Source organism: Engystomops pustulosus, chromosome 1 (genome assembly GCF_040894005.1).
Source record: "Engystomops pustulosus chromosome 1, aEngPut4.maternal, whole genome shotgun sequence".
NCBI lineage: Eukaryota > Metazoa > Chordata > Amphibia > Anura > Leptodactylidae > Engystomops > Engystomops pustulosus.
Genome location: NC_092411.1, coordinates 29,948,426 through 29,969,610, shown reverse-complemented (window position 1 = coordinate 29,969,610; position 21,185 = coordinate 29,948,426). Strand labels below are relative to the sequence as shown.

Here is a 21,185-nt window from a genome sequence, read left to right as displayed (position 1 = left end):
GCATGGCCATGACAGAGTGACAGAATGAAGCAAGATAGCATCTAAAACATCCAATAATTGACCCTGACACTATAGGGGACGGCATGCAGAGGCAGCGGCAGCAGCGGAAGGCTAGAGAGTGTCATGGCGACATACCCTAAATGGACTCAGGCTTCAAACCAATGGGTGGCAGAGAGGAACCAAAGGAGGTGAGCAAGAAGCGCTCAAATAATATCGGTACATGATAAAAGTTTGCCAGTATATTTTGTGGATTACACAGCAGGGTGGCGACAAAGTTAACATGGAAGCCATGAAAACAACCCAAAATTCTGCCTGACACAGCTCGTTTGATAAGGGGACCATGTATGGAGGCAGTGAACTAGTAGTAGATTAAAGGTGCTGCAGTTAAAACTATGTTAGTTGGATCTTGGCATGGAGCTGGCGCTCCGCTGCCAGGCGAGCTTTCGCCAATCCAAGCCCCTGTCTCTAGGCTACTCCCCAAACAGCACTTCTAAGAACCTTTTGTATAAGATCAAGTGTAGTAGCATTCTTATAAGTTTAGGATATGGCGGGTGAGGGGAATGTAAACAGATGCGCAAGAAGCGCTGAAATAATATTGGTAAATGATAAAAGTTTGCCAGTATATTTTGTGGATAACACAGCAGGGTGGCGACAAAGTTAACAACTTTGATGTGGAATCCATGAAAACAACCCAAATTTCTGCCTGACACACCTCGTTTGATAAGGGGACGATGTATGGAGGCAGCTATATGGACGACTTTTGGAGGTAGCAATGGAGACAACGTGTGGAGGCTGCTATGGAGACAATTTAATTTGGATAGTGCCTGTATGTGGCAGTCCAAAAAAGTTTTCAAACCAGAGGAGCAGGTAGGTGGCCCTCCAGAAAAATGAAATAGATTGAGTGCCTGTATGTGGCAGTCCAAAAAAGTTTTCAAACCAGAGGAGCAGGTAGGTGGCCCTCCAGAAAAATGAAATAGATTGAGTGCCTGTATGTGGCAGTCCAAAAAAGTTTTCAAACCAGAGGAGCAGGTAGGTGGCCCTCCAGAAAAATGAAATAGATTGAGTGCCTGTATGTGGCAGTCCAAAAAAGTTTTCAAACCAGAGGAGCAGGTAGGTGGCCCTCCAGAAAAATGAAATAGATTGAGTGCCTGTATGTGGCACTCCCAAAAATTGTTTAAAACAGAGGACCGGGTAGGTGGCCCTCCAGAAAAATTAAATGCATAAAGTACTATAGCTAGAGCCAGTGGGCCCTGTCAAAAAATAGCCAGTTTCCTCTGCTTTAGTGTACAAAGAGGAGGAGAAGGAGGAAAATGAGGAGGAGGAGGAGTGGATAAATTATTCAGGTTGAGCTTCCTTCACCTGGTGGAGATTGGAAATTATGAGAAATCCAGGCTTTATTCATCTTAATAAGCGTCAGCCTGTCAGCGCTGTCAGTCGACAGGCGTGTACGCTTATCGGTGATGATGCCACCAGCTGCACTGAAAACCCGCTCGGACAAGACGCTAGCGGCAGGGCAGGCAAGAACCTCCAAGGCGTACAGCGCCAGTTCGTGCCACATGTCCAGCTTTGAAACCCAGTAGTTGTAGGGAGCTGTGTGAGCATTTAGGACGATGGTATGGTCAGCTACGTACTCCCTCACCATCTTTCTGTAAAGATCAGCCCTACTCTGCCGAGACTGGGGACAGGTGACAGTGTCTTGCTGGGGTGACATAAAGCTGGCAAAAGCCTTGTAAAGCGTACCCTTGCCAGTGCTGGACAAGCTGCCTGCTCGCCTACTCTCCCTCGCTACTTGTCCCGCAGAACTACGCACTCTGCCGCTAGCGCTGTCAGAAGGGAAATACTGTTTAAGCTTGTGCACCAGGGCCTGCTGGTATTCATGCATTCTCACACTCCTTTCCTCTCCAGGGATGAGAGTGGAAAGATTTTGCTTGTACCGTGGGTCCAGGAGAGTGAATACCCAGTAATCGGTGCTGGAATAAATTCTTTGAACGCGAGGGTCACGGGATAGGCAGCCTAGCATGAAATCTGCCATATGCGCCAGAGTACCAACGCGTAAGAATTCACTCCCCTCACTGGCCTGACTGTCCATTTCCTCCTCCTCCAACTCCTCCAACTCCTCTTCTTCTGCCCATACACGCTGAACAGTGAAGGACTCAACAATGGTCCCCTCTTGTGTCTCGCCAACATTCTCCTCCTCTTCCTCCTCATCCTCCTCCACCTCCACCTCCTCCGATATGCGCTGAGAAACAGACCTAAGGGTGCTTTGGCTATCAACAAGTGAATCTTCTTCCCCCGTCTCTTGTGACGAGCGCAAAGCTTCAGACTTCATGCTGATCAGAGAGTTTTTCAACAGGCCAAGCAGCGGGATGGTGAGGCTGATGATGGCGGCATCGCCACTGACCATCTGTGTTGACTCCTCGAAGTTACTCAGCACCTGACAGATATCAGACATCCACGTCCACTCCTCATTGTAGACTTGAGGAAGCTGACTGACCTGACTACCAGTTCTGGTGGAAGTTGACATCTGGCAGTCTACAATCGCTCTGCGCTGCTGGTAAACTCTGGATAACATGGTTAATGTTGAATTCCACCTCGTGGGCACGTCGCACAACAGTCGGTGAGCGGGCAGTTGGAGGCGGCGCTGCGCTGCCCTGAGAGTGGCAGCATCTGTGCTGGACTTCCTGAAATGCGCACAGATGCGGCGCACCTTCGTGAGCAAATCAGACAGATTGGGGTATGTCTTGAGGAAACGCTGAACTATCAGATTTAACACATGGGCCAGGCATGGCACATGTGTCAGTCTGCCGAGTTGCAGAGCCGCCAACAGGTTACGGCCGTTGTCACACACAACCATGCCTGGCTTCAGGTTCAGCGGTGCCAGCCACAGATCAGTCTGCGCCGTGATGCCCTGTAATAGCTCTTGGGCGGTGTGCCTTTTATTGCCTAGGCTCAGCAGTTTGAGCACCGCCTGCTGTCGCTTAGCGACGGCACTGCTGCTGTGCCTAGAGCTACCGACTGATGGCGGCATGCCCACGGATGGTAGTTCGGAGGAGGTGGTGGAGGAGGGGTGGGAGGAGGAGGAGGCATAGTAGGCCTGAAAGACCTGGACCGAGGTAGGCCCCACAATCCTCGGCGTCGGCAGTATATGACCAGCCGCAGGGTCAGACTCGGCCCCAGCCTCCACCAAGTTAACCCAATGTGCCGTCAGCGATATATAGTGGCCCTGCCCGGCAGCACTCGTCCACGTGTCCGTGGTCAGGTGGACCTTGTCAGAAACGGCGTTGGTCAGGGCACGGATGATGTTGTCTGACACGTGCTGGTGCAGGGCTGGGACGGCACATCGGGAAAAGTAGTGGCGGCTGGGGACCGAATACCGAGGGGCGGCCGCCGCCATGAGGTTGCGAAAGGCCTCAGTCTCTACTAGCCTATAGGGCAGCATCTCCAGGCTAAGCAATCTGGAGATGTGGACATTGAGGGCTTGGGCGTGCGGGTGGGTTGCACTATATTTCCGTTTCCGCTCCAGCGTCTGGGGTATGGAGAGCTGAACGCTGGTGGATGCTGTGGAGGATCGTGGAGGCGACGATGGGGTTTTTGTGCCAGGGTCCTGGGCAGGGGGCTGACTATCAGCTGAAACAGGGGAAGGAGCAGTGGTGTGCACGGCCGGAGGTGAACGGGCTTGGTGCCACTGAGTGGGGTGTTTAGCATTCATATGCCTGCGCATACTGGTGGTAGTTAAGCTAGTAGTGGTGGAACCCCTGCTGATCCTGGTTTGGCAAAGGTTGCACACCACAGTCCGTCGGTCATCCGGTGTTTCCTTAAAGAACCTCCAGACTTCTGAAAATCTAGCCCTCGCCGCGGGAGCCCTCGCCACGGGAGCTTCACTACGTGACACATTTGGCGCTGATGCACCTGCTCTGGCCCTGCCTCTCCGTCTGGCCCCACCACTGCCTCTTCCAACCTATTCTGGTCAAGGACTCTCCTCCGTCTCAGAAGCACTGTGTTCACCCGGCCTCTCAACCCAGCTTGGGTCTGTCACCTCATCATCCTCCGATCCCTCAGTCTGCTCCCCCCTCGGACTTCCTGCCCTGACAACAACTTCACCACTGTCTGACAACCGTGTCTCCTCATCGTCGGACACCTCTTTACACATTTCTTCCACTACGTCAAGAAGGTCATCATCACCCACAGAATGCGACTGGTGGAAAACCTGGGCATCGGAAAATTGCTCAGCAGCAACCGGACAAGTGGTTTGTGACTGTGGGAAGGGTCCAGAAAACAGTTCCTCAGAGTATGCCAGTTCAAATGCCAAATTTTCCTGGGAGGGGGCAGACTGGGGGGGAGGAGACTGAGGTGCAGGAGCTGGAGGAGTGCCGATTTCGGTGACATGGGTGGACTGCGTGGAAGACTGACTGGTGGACAAATTGCTCGAAGCATTATCGGCAATCCACGACATCACCTGTTCGCACTGTTCTGGCCTCAACAGTGCTCTACCACGAGTCCCAGTAACTTCAGACATGAACCTAGGGAGTGTAGCTCTGCGGCGTTCCCCTGCTCCCTCATCAGCAGGTGGTGTCTCACCCCGCCCAGGACCACGGCCTCTGACCCCTGCAGTAGTTGGACGCCCACGTCCCCGCCCTCGTCCTCTACCCCTAGCCCTCGGGTTAAACATTTTGAAAATGAAAGTTATAACTTTAATTTTTTTTTAACTTTTTTTTGTGTTTTTTTGTGTTTTTTAGTTTTTTTTTGTGTTTTTTAGTTTTTAAAACCAAACAATGCTATCCTATTGCTATGGCTATTTTCTAGCCAAGTATGAAAGCACACTGCTATGCCAGATGAGATGACGCTGAGTTATGAAAAAATAAACGTAAAATAAAAAGGAAATGGCAGACTGTGCCTAATTGAAATCCAACCCCTAATAAATTTTCCCACTTCGGTCTTTGCGATGGATATGTGCGTCACTAAGCGCTAAACACAGCGGTCGCAAGTCTCACTCCAAATTCCTGACAATTGGCTAGTATATGCACTGCAGCAAGGACAGCCACCAGCAGATCAACCAGAAATCAAATATATATAACGCTACTGTAGGCGTAAGTAAGCCGTTTGGATTCTCCTTTGGCTATTTTCTAGCCAAGTATGAAAGCACACTACTATGCCAGATGAGATGACGCTGAGTTATGAAAAAATAAACGTAAAATAAAAAGAAACTGGCAGACTGTGCCTAATTGAAATCAAACCCCTAATAAATTTTCCCACTTTGGTGTTTGAGGTGGATATGTGCGTCACTAAGAGCTAAACACAACGGTAGCAAGTCCCCCTGCAAATTCCTCACAATATGGTACTAGCTGCACTACTAGTGCCAGCAAGCCCAGCCACAAGCAAACAAAAAAAAAAAAAGTATAACGTTATTGTAGCCCTAAGAAGGGCTGTTGGGTTCTTGTAGAATCACTCCTGCCTAACACTATTCTAATAGAACACCCTAACGCTTTCCCTGACCAGCAGCAGCTCTCTCCCTAGCGGCATCCAGACACAGAATGATCCGAGCAGCGCGGGCAGCGGCTAGTCTATCCCAGGGTCACCTGATCTGGCCAGCCAACCACTGCTATCGACGTGTAAGGGTACCACGTCATGCTGGGTGGAGTGCAGAGTCTCCTGGCTTGTGATTGGCTCTGTTTCTGGCCGCCAAAAAGCAAAACGGCGGGAGCTGCCATTTTCTCGAGCGGGCGAAGTATTCGTCCGAGCAACGAGCAGTTTCGAGTACGCTAATGCTCGAACGAGCATCAAGCTCGGACGAGTATGTTCGCTCATCCCTAGTTTTTATGATTCGGATCAGAGTAATTCCTGGAGGGACTCCTAGGTGAAACGGTAAGAGTCCTGATACCCCCCCCCCCCCCACACACACACACACAATGATTGACTGCCCTATCAGTATTAGTGTGAACACAAATCATTTCCTATTACAAACATGAAATATTAATGCTATGGTCTGATTGGTTGTTACATGAAGTAACGGTAATGAGGACTCTTACTTGCTCTTTCTAGGAGTTCTGTTGGGCTCTACTCTGTCTCTGCTCAGAATTCCTGCTCTAAATCCTACCAACCTACAATATGCACACACATGGGCAGCAGCAATCCTATGAAAAGGAGCCTTAAAGGGTGTTCATTTAAAGGGAGTCTGCCAGTAATTCTGACTGTACAAAGCTGCAGACACTGTTAGCTTTTGCCCCTGGAGATCTGTGTAAGCATACATTTGTGTGTGCTGTTGGTAGCAGCAGGACTGTGAAAAATCAATCTCTGTTCCAGGAGCTCCTGGTGTGTGAGATCTCCTCACTGAGCACAGTACAGTCCCTCCCCTCTGCTGTGTAAAAGGCTTCTGGTTAGATATTATAGCAGCAGGGATGGGCTGTGCTGTGTTCAGTGAAGACATCTCACACACCAGTGCACCAGAGTGCTCCAAGTCCAGCTACAATCCCGGAATATTATAGCATTTTCCATAGTCCTGCTGCTAATAAGTATATAGACACAAAAGTTACAGTTGCACAGATTCTCAAGGACAACACCGTCAGCAGGAAATGGGTTTTCCCACTTTTAACACTTGTCACCGTCATATGGGATGATTTTCTGATTGTTGGGCGTCCCAGGAACCATGTGAATAGGGCAGCGGTCGTGCATACATGACCATAACCCTATATCATAGGGATCTGACATGACACCTTACACTGCAGTATCTGTCACTTCCATAGAACTTAATGGAGAAAATTGGGTCATGCATTTGCATCACTACATCCATCCTGTGTCCCAGGTGCAGGACCTGCAGGTATCAGTCACTTACACCCTAATAGTAGAAAAACCTTCCTAATATTCCTTGGGCTGTGAAATGTAACAATGACATGCGTCTGCACTGTGTGAAATGTGTCCTGCAGCGTATTCTCTGTGAAATCTTCTGCTCCTTAAGACGTTTGTCACCCTTTGTCACCTTCTTTTGAAAACCCACTGCCAGAGAAAGACATTGCAGGCTTGGCGGACGGCTGAGATGCGAGCCCCCTCGTATGGGTTTCCATAGCGATGCCGTTATACATTCTGCTTACGTTGCGGATGTTCATGCAGTCGATGTCTCTGTGGTCTGGAATGTAGTGAAAGTTTTGCTTTTATTAGACGTCAGGACCAAGGAGGAACTTTCCAGGTGATTCATCCATCATTGGCGTACGTCTGGGTGATTCATGTGTAAGTTCAAGTTCTCTGGACTTTGCTCTGGGGGGCAGAGACTTTTTTTGCATTTGGAAACAGTTTGGTGTCAATAAAAATGGATTTTTGGAGGCAGATGGATGGAATGCAATGGATTTATTTGCAACTTCAGAAGGTCTGGAAGAGAAATTCGCCTACATGACTTTCAGCGCATCCTGATACCCAACTCCATGTCTATGCTGTGAGCCAGAAGCACTCCCCAGTAAGGAGACTAGCGCCCCCTTCTGCTGCAGTTTCTTACCACTATATGCCGAATCCAAAGGGTTAACTTTAGAAGGGATGTAGCAAAGCTTAAATTAGGTTGATATCACATTTTTGTATAGGCCAGGAAAGCTCCCTACATATGGGCTGAGAGTATCCATAGATATACAGGAAGAAGAGGACATCCTTTTTGCCTACATGGTATACCGTGAAAAACACAAGATAGAAAGACATAGCAATCTGCTACTTTACACCCGCTGTGCAAAGTATACGCTCTGTGAAGGCCATTGGAGGCAGTAGTGGATTATAATATAGGCGGTTTCGGCTTTACGTTTAGGTGGCTATGGCCACCCAAACTACGCACCAAATGTTATACTTTATAGGGCCCTAACCCATAAAAATCCTTATACATCTGTTCCGGCTCTCAATACACATGTACACAAGTGCCATGTCAGGATCTTTAAAGGTCCTCCAGAGGTCCTGAAACAACAGATTGAAAGCAGACAAAAGGGACACATCCTCCATTCTCCAAGTAGCTGATTCTAGTACCAGATGTAGGAAGTGATTCCAGATTTGTAGGGGCTATAATATCCATACAACCCAGGGCCCATGAAAATCTTAATCTTCCCTTGATTGGAGCCAAAGGGAGAGAGGTGCAAAGTATTGTACCCACCTCACCATAAGTACATATAAGGACAGTGACATCACGTTCATAAAAAAATTATGTTAAACTGTTCATCCTTCCTACTGCCAGAGGGAATTGGCTCCTGCTGGGTGGTACCAAGATATTATAGTGCACTCTGTATTGTAATATGATTTTGTACTGTAATGATTTTTTATTAAAGGAAATCTACCACCAAGATGAAGAATTGTAAACCAACCACACTTAGCTTTTCTTTTAGCTTCTTAGGACATTGTTTTTACAATAAAAAAGTTTTACAAATTATGCAAATGAGCATCCGGGGCTCCGGGCTCTAGATATGTCAATGGAGCTTGGAGCCCCAAAGCTGTATAATTTTTAAAACCTCTTTTTCTAAAAAAACAAAGGCATACAAAGCTAAAAGAAGAGCAGCTTCTGCCAGAGGGGGCACACGCCAGTATGTCAGTGTGCTTGGTTTACAATCCTTCATCCTGGTGGTAGATTTCCTTTAATATGCATTTTTAGCGCTATAGGCTATGACTGTAAGAAATGTTCTGGTCTAAATGTGCAATTGTAGCTTAGATATTACCTGATATCAAACAGATTATCCAGGGAGTTTGAAAATAAGTTGCTCAAACTTATTAAATCACATATAATGCTTGATAAATTTGGAGCAGTAACTTATCAACAAACTTTGCCGACAAATGTAAGTACGGTAATAATGTAATGTATCATATCAGAGAAAATAGTGATAACCAGAAGTTTACATAGACCAGTGATGGCGAACCTTTTAGAGACAGAGTGCCCAAAATGCAACCCAAAACCTAATTACTTATCGCAAAGTGCCAGTACGGCAATTTAACCTGAAAACTGACGGTTTAGTTTAGAATCAATAAAATGATACATTCCCAATCAGAGGAAGCTTCCCTCCCATTGCGTTTTATTTGCATTTCAAAACTCCTATACTTGTTTCATACATTGAGGAAGAGGCAGCAGTCCTATACACACTGAAACACCACTTTTACACCATTTTACATCACATAAAAGAGTAATAAAAAGTTATCAAAAGGTCGTACAGTCCTCAAAATGGTAGCAATGAAAACAACGGCTCATTAAGCAAAAAAACCACCCCTCCCCAGCTCCGTGCACTAAAGTTATTAGCGTCACAAGATGGTGAAACCATTTTCTTTTTCGTACACTGTTTTAATTATTGATAAAGTTTTAAAACACAATAAAACCTACAAAACTGGTATCACTGTGATTGCATCGAACCAAAGAATAAAGGAGACAAATGATTTGGAGCGCACAGCGAAAGTATTAAAATCTAATCCCACAAGACAGCGTTCCAATTTTTTTTTTCCGCCATCTTCACCATTTTTTTTCCAGCTTCCTAGTACACGACATGGAATAATAAATAACTGAGTTACGCAAAAAATAAGCCCTCACACCGCTATATATATAAATGCACATATAAATATATAATATAATATGTATATACATACATACAAACATAGAAATACATATATTACTTGCTATTTGGTTGTCCAAGGTGGCGGCCGTGCTGGCGGGCAAAAGTTCAGGTGTCTGGTGTTCCAGAGGGGGGGGGGGGGAGGGGTCGGTTGGGTAGAGGGCGGGTGGCCAGAGTTAGGGCTGCCGGGGGGGGGGGGGCATTGGGTAATGCGGCATCTGGAGATCTGGGCAGTGGGTTTATGATGCATGAGTTCCAGGGGAGGGGGTGATGGGGGGGGTGCAGTGACCGGAGTTGGGGTGGGTAGCGATAGCGGGCGGAGTTCGGGCGGGCGAATTGCAGTAGTGGGCGGAGTCCGGCCGGGGAGCTCTAGCGGCCGGAGTCCGTGCGGGGGTGCCGTTTGGTAGCGTTCGGAGTCGGTTGCAGTAGCGGGCGAGGTTTGGGCCGAGGTGGGGTTTGTGGTAGCGGGCATGGTGGTTCCAATAGTGGGTTTGCGATAGCGGGCTGGGGTCCGGGCGGGGGGAGGGCTTGTGGTTGCAGGCGCAGTTTGTGCTGGTAGTTTCGGCGGCTTGCAGGTGGAGTTTTAGGGGAGGGACGGGAGCGAGCAGGAAATCATCCCTCCTGTTGGTATATTGTGCCCTGAATAAAAAAATAAACTTACCTCAGACTCCGCGTTCCTCCGGCTTCTTCTGTTCTGCACACGGAGTAAGGTGCCCAGCGCTGGCAGCGTAATGACATCATTACGCTGCCAGCATTGGGACGCTTACCGTCCTGTGCGCTGTAGTGATCAGACAGAGCAGGCAGTGTCAGCGCCCTGCTCTGTCATGGCTTTTAGCAGTATCGGAGCGCGTCTCCGATACTGCTTAAGGCTGAGTTAAATTCAAAGGACCCGTGTGCCAGCAGTGAGGGCTCTGCGTGCCCTCTCTGGCACGCGTGCCATAGGTTCGCCACTGCTGACATAGACTATATAAATTCATATATTAATGTTTTTCTCACTATCTGACAAGAAACCAGAATAATAATAATCTTTATTTATATAGCGCCATCATATTCTGCAACGCTTTACATATCATAGGGGACAGATACAAATATAATATTACATTACAGTACAAACAGCCATATGGAGCAATAGGACCGAGGCTCCTTTAACAACAATGTTTTGAAACAATGTGTACTACCCATACTGTATGGTTTTAATAAGGGTAGAACACGGGTATATTTACTTCATTGGGCAATATGGTCATGCATTTGAATGGCCATATTGCCCACCACAGCGTGTGAGCCGGATGGCCATTCCATGAAAAATAGGAAATGTCCAACTTTGGACAGGTTTACACTTAGCCCCCTCTCTCCTGCACCCGGTGATGTAAAACACTACACCCGGGTACGGCCTTAAGCTGCTATAAAATGGTGAATTAAAGTCACATAATAACCAGAAAAAGTGTTAGTTATTCATGTTCTGATGTATTCAAAGTCTCTGGAAGGATGAGAAAAGCTTTAAGTCTATCGCTTCTGCCCTATTTCCCCAAAGAGAAAAGCCTTTTATTCTCCAGTTTTACTTCCCTCAGTATATGATATACTGTAGAAGAATGGGAAGAATATATTAAAGATTCCACATTCCTGGAAAACTGCTCTGGGGCCAGAGCTTGGCTGTAAAATAAAAGAATCATACTTACCAGGCTCTGGCTCCCGGTTCCATCATAGCTCTGCTACTTCTGTTTTTCAGGTCCAGGTGGTAGTTCCTTGGGGGTCAGGGGACATGCTTCAACCAATGAACCACGGGACATCCATTGCATCTTCTTGGGGACTTCACTTCCTTTGTTGTCCCATGGTCATGGTGGGGGTACTCATTGCACGAAGCACGTCCTTTGACCCTACAGGAAGTTCCGGCCAGGACCAGGCGCAAAAACTGGAAGTACCATTGTGATACTGGTACCAAAATTTTAAACAGGGTAAGTATCCCAGCAGAGAATGCAATACCTGGTTTGGAGACTGCTTTGAGTTTATGGTGCCCTGCTGGTAGCCACTAGACATGGGATTTTTGTTTAAGATTTAGTTTTTGCCCACCCCTCATGGAAAGTGGTAGAAAATGACATGTATAGATGTGGTCTGCTGACATGTCCCCCAGGAGGTAACAGTGTTCATAAATCACCTCGACATAGAAGCTGATCACAGCCCTCCTGAGGTCTCCTGGGAGGTCAGCTGTCACCACGTTTGACCTAAATCCTTTTGCACTCCTGAAATGTTGGACCTGTCTGTATATTATTTCATGGTTTATTGCAGTCTGGTGCTGGATAGATTTAGGAGGATTATTTCTGATGTGTATGATGGTATCATGGATGTATATGATGAGGAGATTCCACTGATCAGTAGGACTGATACAGGTCTCCATGTAAAATGCGTTGGAGCCACTGTTATACCTTACTAAGTTAAGATAAATGCATTAAGATAATGAATGTTGCCAGCAGTATTCAGTAACTTCTATCGGTAATTAACTCTGACCCAATTACCTTCAACTATAATTGTATCATCAAGCTCTGCGCGCCCTCCTGTAGAGGATACATGGAGATCTATTAGATTACGTGATATCATCAAAGGGATAAAAAAGGTACAAGCCTATTTAAATAAAATCATCATCTGTTCAAAGTCAAGATGACCATGCAAGAAGTCCAAATCTGCTTCATGGAAATCCCTTACTAAACTTCATGTAACTTGTTATAGTAACACGTCAGACATCGGGGCTCAGGTTCTATCGTGCACCTCTCCTCTATGTACCCCTGTCTCAGTCATATTAGGATTACACACTTGGTCCCCTATACAAGAAGTGACAGCCCTAGACACTCAACATATTGCTATGAGTAGCCTCTAACTATGCGTTAATTAAACCATGTGTCATTACCATGGACTGAACGGATTCTGACTTCAGTGTTCTGAGCTTGATCATCACACCCAGGGCTTCTCTGCCTTGAAGACTTGATTGCCTTGGCTGAGTTGAGTGTGTGTTTCATGGAAAACTTGGTGGTTTCATCTTACTTCAGAGCTGGAGGGTTTTCAGGTGTGGATTGATTGATGAATGGCCAAGCCAGTAAGATGTATACAGGAATACCTTAAATATCTGATCCTTAGTTCACTCAGTGCTGGTTATACTTTCTCCTGTGACTTGTTACACTGTTTGTGTTTTACCTGAGCCTATATTTAGCTGGAACCCCAAACCTGTACCTGAGCCTGTATTCTGTCTGATCTGGAACCCTGAACCCCAACCTGATATGGAACCTTGAATCCTTACTGATCTTTAAACCCGTACTTGAGTCTGGATCCTGCCTGATTAAGAACCAACAGCTTAATCTGGAATCAAAAATATGTACCTAAGCCTGGATCCTGATTTAGAACCGTGAACCCCCAACCTGATCTGTTTGGGGGTTCACGGCCCCTTTCACACATGCCGTGTGGTGCCCCTGCACATTTGTGGCGCTTTCAACGTGCAGCAGCATCACTTACATAGAGCATTCTACACACTTCTTGTAACATTTAGTGTGTTTGACAATAGCCCCATGGGCCAAAACGTCACGCCTGTACACTATTTTGTCTTCAAATAAAATGTTTCATCTGCATCACAATAAAGTTGGGCTCAGCCTAATTGAGCTTATATGATACAAAACCCTGTATCCTGCCTGATTTGAAAACCCATAGCTGAGCCTGAATCTCGTCTAAACCCTGTTTCTGAGCCTGTTCCCTGATTCACTTGTGTCAGTATATTTACTTGTCTGTCTCTCTGTTTCTCTTACTCCTATTCTGAGCACATACTCAGAGTAGAGATTGTCAACCAGTAGTCCTTTACCGCTAGGGATTGCAAGGCTATTAGGTAGGGAATTAGGGTCCTTTCTCTTTCCTGACACCATGTTTAAAGTCTAAAATGATAAATGACATAACTTGTTTTATTGCTGGGTACCTCTGATCGATTTGATGTACAAAGTGACACAACCAGTACACAGACTATGGCGCTGCACTTATGTTCTTAGTATTCGTTTCACCATCTGATATAAACTACTGGTCGGGATACCCCAATCAATCAATATCCAATTGTGTGGATATTTTTGGAGAAGTGACCCCCTCCTGCCACTTTTGAGTTAGTTCCTCAGTGACTGGTAGCAGACAGTCAGGATCAGGTTCTGCTGATAACACAGATGCTCAGAAGAGACTGCAAAAGTGACAACCAATGTGGCAGCATATCCTGTTTCTCATTCTCAATCATTTATCGCCACATAATTTTGAGGTCCATCAAAGTGATTTTATTTATAAAAAGCTTTAAACCTTCTTTTAAAAAGATAACAGTCTGGAGCCTGCATCCACCACCAGAGGGAGCTAAGGAGCTGACTGTGTAGTGTTTTATTATTGAGTTTAATGTGTAACAGTATACAGCATACTCCTGAAACCCCATCTAGTCGAGACCATGTGCAGCTAGAAAGTTATCCTTTGAAGGGAGGTTGCAGCCCCAATAATACTAATGATCTATCCATAAGATATTGTACAAATAAATCACATAGAACACATGTAAATGAAGTTTAACCAAGCAAATTGACAACTAGGTGCTACAATTTGATTGGATGCATTATGAGGCAAACATACCTTGAGAATGCTGTAGCTGCACTGATGCAGGATCATATCTTGGTTAATCCCTATGCTGAGTGGTTTTGCTGATAGAACAGAGGCTCTGTCGCTTCTGTGGCTGGTTCAGCGCTTCTCCTAGCACATGAGTTTTTCACTGCAGGAGAGGATGATGTAATCCCTGGGTTGTGCCTGAAGGCTGAATAATCAATTGCTGCTGTGTATGAGTGATCCAGCTCAGGTTGATTAGTTATGTCTTGACTAACCTCCATTTGTAAGCACAAGCTCAGTGTGATTTGTTTATCTAGGCCAGCCTGACCCAGCTCTCCCAAGGTCCTGAATGTTATAATTGTTTTTTAAGCAAAACCACTCAGCTTAGGGATTAACCAAGATATGATCCTGCATCAGTGCAGCTACAGCATTCTCAAGGTATGTTTGCTTCATAATGCATCAAATCAAAAGGTAGGTTTCCTTTAAAGTGGTTTTCTACCTTTAAGATAATGAGGATTAACAGGAGTCTGATAATCGGACCTTGATGATCTGCTGATTCCACAACAAATTTAGTAACTGTTACCAGGTCTGCTGTAGAGGTATATAGGTGTACGCTGTTTTTGGAGCTGTAGTCACACCCAGGTGTGTCATTGTACACATCTGCATATGGAATAAGAACTGATTTTAAGCAACACTAGAAAATAAAGAAAAAATACAAAGCTACGTCCTATAGGTGTATGGGCACAGCTTAAGACTCTGGGGGCAGTTAATTGTGCCTAAGGGAGGGGATGGATTCCCTTTATGGCTCGATTTTAAGTAAATGGGATCCTTTAGGCTTGAAAGGGTGGAATGAAAATCTGGTGTTTAGAACAAAGATGTGTTCCGCGTGTGTATTCTGTTCATGTATCTAAATGTAACTTATATATTAAAAATAGACAAAAATGTTGATCGATTGTCAGATTTCTCCCAATTCCGTAGAATTGATTGTTCTGCGTTTGCCGTTGATGGTGGACACTATCACTACCATGATTCCTGTGTGTTTGCTATGGATGAAGGCAGCAGGTATTTCCACCTACTGTCAGCACTGCAGTATTTTCCAGCTCATAGAACTAATAATTTATGGTTGAACTATCAATAAATTAGACTGAGGCTCCTGTCCCTGCCTCTCTCTGTACCTGCACAGGAGGCTGAGCAGATGGCAGGAGAGGAAGCATATTCTGGTTGACTTCTTGTATAAGGAGCAGTGTGATGTAGTATACAGAGAGGCTGCCAGCCACATGAACAGGCGTGCACTCCCCTCCTCCCCTGACTTTCTATGTACATAGACACAGCTGCAGTATAGGACTTGCAATAGTTGAGCAGAACCTGTAGGGCTCAGACATAGCAGCTCTTCTGCAGGATCATTGCCCAGATCAGTGCCAAGGATAGAGAGGAGAGGAGTGGTAATGTGTCACAGGCTGTGATCACTATCTCTACAGACAGGCTGGGGAGAAGCACACACACCATGCCACAAACCTGCTCTGCAGCTAGCAGGTAGGTGGGCCACTCAGCACCTATCTTCTACACTTCAGCCAACTTGAATGGAGGACATGGCACAGCAGCAAGGACCAAGCTCTGACACCCTGGCTGTCCCTGAAGTGGATAATACCCACTGCCCTAATGCCTGGCTCAATGAGGATCTGGTCAAGACTTTAAGGGAGAACCTGTTGCATCATGAGAAGTCCAAGACCACCAGGAAGACTTCTACTGCATCCCCCAGGTTGTCCCCCATTATCTCCCCCAGGAACTCCCCCAGGCTCCTCCGCAGGATGCTGCTCAACAGTAACATCCCCAAGCAGAGGCGCTTCACTGTGGCACATACATGGTAAGGAAAGTTACAGGGGTCCGTCATATGGCTTCTGTATTACATTATCTACTGTACATGTGGTCCCCTGCAGGACAGGAAGGGTTAACACCCTGGCAGAACCACAGAACCCAGTCATAGAGTATAGAAGGATTAGTCATCTGTGAGGTTTACTGTGTGTTATACATACTGATATATACAGATACATACTGGATATGTGTCCAGTTATTTTATTTCTCTAATAGATGTAATATCTGTCTAGGAAAAGTATATATAAATATATGTATCTATCAAAATCTATGTATCCAATTTACCTTCTGACCTTGATCTTTTTATTCATGTCCTATTATCTATCTACTATCTATTTATGTACTATCTATCTATCTATCTATCTATCTATCTATCTATCTATCTATCTATCATCTCTCTATCTCTCTATCTATCTATCTATCTATCTCTCTATCTATCTATCTATCTATCTATCTATCTATCTATCTATCTAGTGTTTCTATTATCTCTCTACCTATCATCAATCTCATAGTTACCTATGGCTAGTATCTACCTATTTTACTATGTAGCACTGTAATTTATATATATCTATCGGTATCTATCTATCTATACATATATGTATGTCTACCTATATCTATCTACTATATCAATATCTATTGTATCTACTTATCCATCTACTGTACTTCTATCATCCATATCTGTCTATAGATCCATCTATCTATCTATCTATCTATCTATCTATCTATCTCACATCTGTCTGTCTATCTATTTATCTATCTATCTATCTATCTATCTCATATCTGTCTATACATCTATCTATCTATCTATCTATCTATCTCATATCTGTCTATATATCTATCTATCTATCTATCTATCTTTATATCTATCTATCTATCTATCTATCTATCTATCTATATCTATCTATCTATCTATCTATCTATCTCATATCTATCTATCTATCTATCTATCTATCTATCTATCTCATATCTATCTATCTATCTATCTATCTATCTATCTATCTATCTATCACCTGTACTTTTCCATTTATATACACAGTGTTTTCTCTGACTGTACATGATATACTATATGTTTATGTGTACACATCAGCAGAATATGTGTATATATACATTTACAAACCCTGACACTCACAGATGATTCACACGGCAGCGCTGCTGGATCAGATGCCTTATTTTAGCTCTTTGTATGGGAAAGAAGTTGACATTTCATTGCTGTGGTGACAGTATATATTGTTATACCTGCAGTGCACAGGATTATTAGTAGGATATATTCCTATACTGATATATATATATATATAGTATAATGGATTATTTCCTGACTTGCATTACATTATGTAATAATACTCTAGCGTTTTATAGGTACACGTGTAGGTATATTCTTTTCCAATAATAAAAAGAGGAAATTGAAGTTGTCAGAAGATTATCTCCGTTGATATATTTGGGTGTGTTCTAGCATTATCAGGGACTGTTGTACAGAAGCCGTGGTTAACCCTTTCACGCGCTGAGGGGAATCCACGTGATACACTATTTTTCTGTGATGTAAAATTCTCCCTCTGCGCAGAAGTAATGCAGGTAATGGGAGAGATCTGCAGAGATGTAAAATTTCCCACGCCTGCCGTCCCCGGTGCCACCAGCAGGCCTGTCACTCATTGTTACTGACAGCCGCAACAACATTGGGTTGATCTCGAGTTATGAGGAATTAGATTTACATGACTACATTAGCATCATGTACCTGGATAGTTTAGAGGGGGCGACTGAATTCGGGAATTGCTATTACTACGTCTTTCCATCATAGAGTAGACATGTCGTACATTTACAGCGGTTTTTATTCACTGGGTATTTGACAGGCGGATCACCAGAACAGGGGCCCTGGTCCCCTCATCTATGAGAATAGTTGGTACCACATTTGATCATAAGCCATACACATGAAACAGTCCTCTGCTTCATTCATTTTCCTTGTTGCTGGGATCTTGTGGGAAACAGAGGGTCCTATCTGACGGGTTCTGATCTTAGTGGTTATAGGGGTCCAATCTGACGGTTCTGATCTCAGTGGTTAGAGGGGTCCTATCTGACGGTTTTGATCTCAGTGGTTAGGGGGGTCCCATCTGACGGTTCTGATCTCAGTGGTTAGAGGGGTCCCAACTGACGGTTCTGATCTCAGTGGTTAGAGGGGGTTCTATCTGACGGTTCTGATCTCAGTGGTTAGGGGGGGGGGGTTTCTATCTGACGGTTCTGATCTCAGTGGTTAGAGGGGTCCTATCTGACGGTTCTGATCTCAGTGGTTAGAGGGGTCCTATCTGATGGTTCTGATCTCAGTGGTTAGAGGGGTCCTATCTGACGGTTCTGGTCTCGGTGGTTAGAGGGGTTCTATCTGACGGTTCTGATCTCAGTGGTTAGAGGGGTCCCATCTGACGGTTCTGATCTCAGTGGGTAGAGGGGTCCTATCTGATGGTTCTGATCTCAGTGGTTAGAGGGGTCCTATCTGACGGTTCTGATCTCAGTGGTTAGAGGGGTCCTATCTGACGGTTCTGATCTCAGTGGTTAGAGGGGTCCCATCTGACGGTTCTGATCTCGGTGGTTAGAGGAGTCCCATCTGACGGTTCTGATCTCGGTGGTTAGAGGAGTCCCATCTGACGGTTCTGATTTCAGTGGTTAGAGGAGTCCTATCTGACGGTTCTGGTCTCAGTGGTTAGAGGGGTCCTATCTGATGGTTCTGATCTCAGTGGTTTGAGGGGTCCTATCTGACGGTTCTGATCTCAGTGGTAAGAGGGGTCCTATCTGACGGTTCTGATCTCAGTGGTTAGAGGGGTCCTATCTGACGGTTCTGATCTCAGTGGTTAGAGGGGTCCTATCTGACGGTTCTGATCTCAGTGGTTAGAGGGGTCCTATCTGACGGTTCTGATCTCGGTGGTTAGAGGGGTCCTATCTGACGGTTCTGATCTCAGTGGTTAGAGGGGTCCTATCTGACGGTTCTGGTCTTGGTGGTTAGAGGGGTCCTATCTGATGGTTCTGGTCTCGGTGGTTAGAGGGGTCCTATCTGACGGTTCTGATCTCAGTGGTTAGAGGGGTCCTATCTGACGGTTCTGGTCTCGGTGGTTAGAGGGGTCCTATCTGATGGTTCTGATCTCAGACTGTACATTAGGAATGCATGCGGGTGAGGGGGGATGTATCTAATGAATACATAGGGAGTGAGGGGGGCTTCATATAAAATACCCATGAGGGGGCTGTTTGGGATGATAAACTAGGGAATATTTTAGGGAACAGTAGACTGTTCTAGTTTCTGAATTCTTAATGTTGCCACGTTCACTGTAAAGGGGCCAACTGAGGCTCTGTCGCCCAGGGGCCTACTAAGAGTCGACCCTTGTCACATTAATGAGGAAATTGAATGAAGCAGAGGATTACTTCATGTGTATGGCACAGGATCAAAGTAAAGAGGAGTGAATCATTTAAGATTTACTTCTCTGAAGTTTCATAAAATGTTTCATAAGATTTGATTCAGGTCCCAATCTATTTAATATGAATTTAAATTCATGCTGCTTTATTTGTCCTGAAAATTGCTACATAACCCCATATAGTCCTTTAAAACACAGTGGGGGGTTTTTTGTAAAAAGATCCTATGTCATTTATGTAATTTTTTACGAAATCTATACATTCTCCGTTATGAATAATTGATTATAACGAAAACCTAACAGACGTGGTGCAAACTGAGACTCTAACAGAAACCATGTTATTTTCATATTTACAATATTCAATGAAAGTAAATCAGAAAATATTTGGATTCAATTTGGTGCCAGAAAATAACCTCAATAGTGTCAACAAATAGATTCAACCTTTTCAAGAACAAAAGATCCAACAAGTTAAAATTTTTCAAATTTGGAAAGTTTTTATGGTCAAGCAATGCGACCCACAATGATTGTTGCCAGCAGGAAAGTTCTGAAAGAATTTTCTTCTTGACTCCTGGGATTTGTCTTTGAGTGAAAATTGATCTTCTTATATTGAGGGACAATATACATAAAAGAAAATCTGCTGACCTTGGTGAAAATGAGTTTGACACTCCAGCTCTACACCTAGAAAGACTGTTACTCCATCGCCATGGACTATGGAACTTTCTACTACAGGACGTTTTGATGGTTGAGATACTGGACAAGTTCAAGTGTTGGCCCAGATGCCTTTCTTGAAAGCAACAACATCATGTAATTGGCATAAAATTTTGGAGGATTGAACTGGAAATCAGTGAACCATCCAATGCTCGATTAGTGGAAGCTTTGTAAAATTTTTCTAAAGTTTTGTTTCGGAAACGGATCGCATCGGTCCAGACTGATGTTGCTCCAGTTGCCCTAGAAATTGGTATATATAGTTGCATCATAACAACATCATGTTATTGCCGTAACATTTTAGGGGATTGGAGTGGAAATGACTGAACCTTTGTAAAATTTTTCTAAAGTTTCGGTTCTGGAATGGATCGTATCGGTAACGGATCGTATCGGTCCACACAGAAGTTTGATTCGGTTGTCCTGTAAATTGGTATAAATAGTAACATCATAACAGCATAATTTTAGTGGCATAAAATTTTGGGGGATTGGACTGGAAATGACTGAACCATCCAGGATTCGACTAGTGGAAGCTTTGTAAAATTTTAAAAGTTTTGGTTCGGGAACGGATCGTATCGGTCCAGACTGATGTTGTTCCAGTTGCCCTAGAAATTGGTATTTATAGTAGCATCATAACAACATCATGTTATTGGCATAACCTTTTAGGGGATTGGACTGGAAATGACCGAACCATCCAGGATTCGACTAGTGGAAGCTTTGTGAAATTTTTCTAAAGTTTTGGTTCGGGAACGGATCATATTGACCCTGAAGAAAGTGGAACGAAAAGTGGAGGAACAAGTTCCTGGGTGGGAAGAATCAGGAGTAGCACAGAGGCTACGAGCTACCTCGGAAACCTCCAGTAGGGACGCCGTGCCGAGGCATCGTACCTCACATGAGGATTTTTCATGCCCTATGCATACAACGCTGAGGACATTGGGTATGGACTAAGGATTGTCCCCTTGAGTACCAAAAACCTTTGATCGGAAAGGTACTGTGTTTTTTTCTTAAATGTGGAGTGGATGAACGTAGAGGCGGAGGATCAATTAATTTTTTATTTTTAATGGTATATATAGAAGCT

General features: G+C 44.8%; 1 protein-coding gene across 2 annotated transcripts in view; it reads left to right on the top strand.

The window, feature by feature from the left end:
• PDE4D (phosphodiesterase 4D) overlaps window positions 1-21,185 on the top strand; it is a 595,186-nt gene that overhangs the window by 78,680 nt on the left and 495,321 nt on the right. The window contains exon 1 of one of the 2 annotated variants that reach the window (XM_072136801.1): window positions 15,512-16,011. The exons of the other annotated variant lie outside the window; for it this stretch is intronic. Within the exon in view, the coding sequence (XP_071992902.1) occupies window positions 15,728-16,011 (284 nt within the window). The 5' untranslated portion in view covers window positions 15,512-15,727. Of the gene's footprint in view, window positions 1-15,511; window positions 16,012-21,185 lie in introns of those variants that run through there. 2 annotated transcript variants of the gene reach the window in all.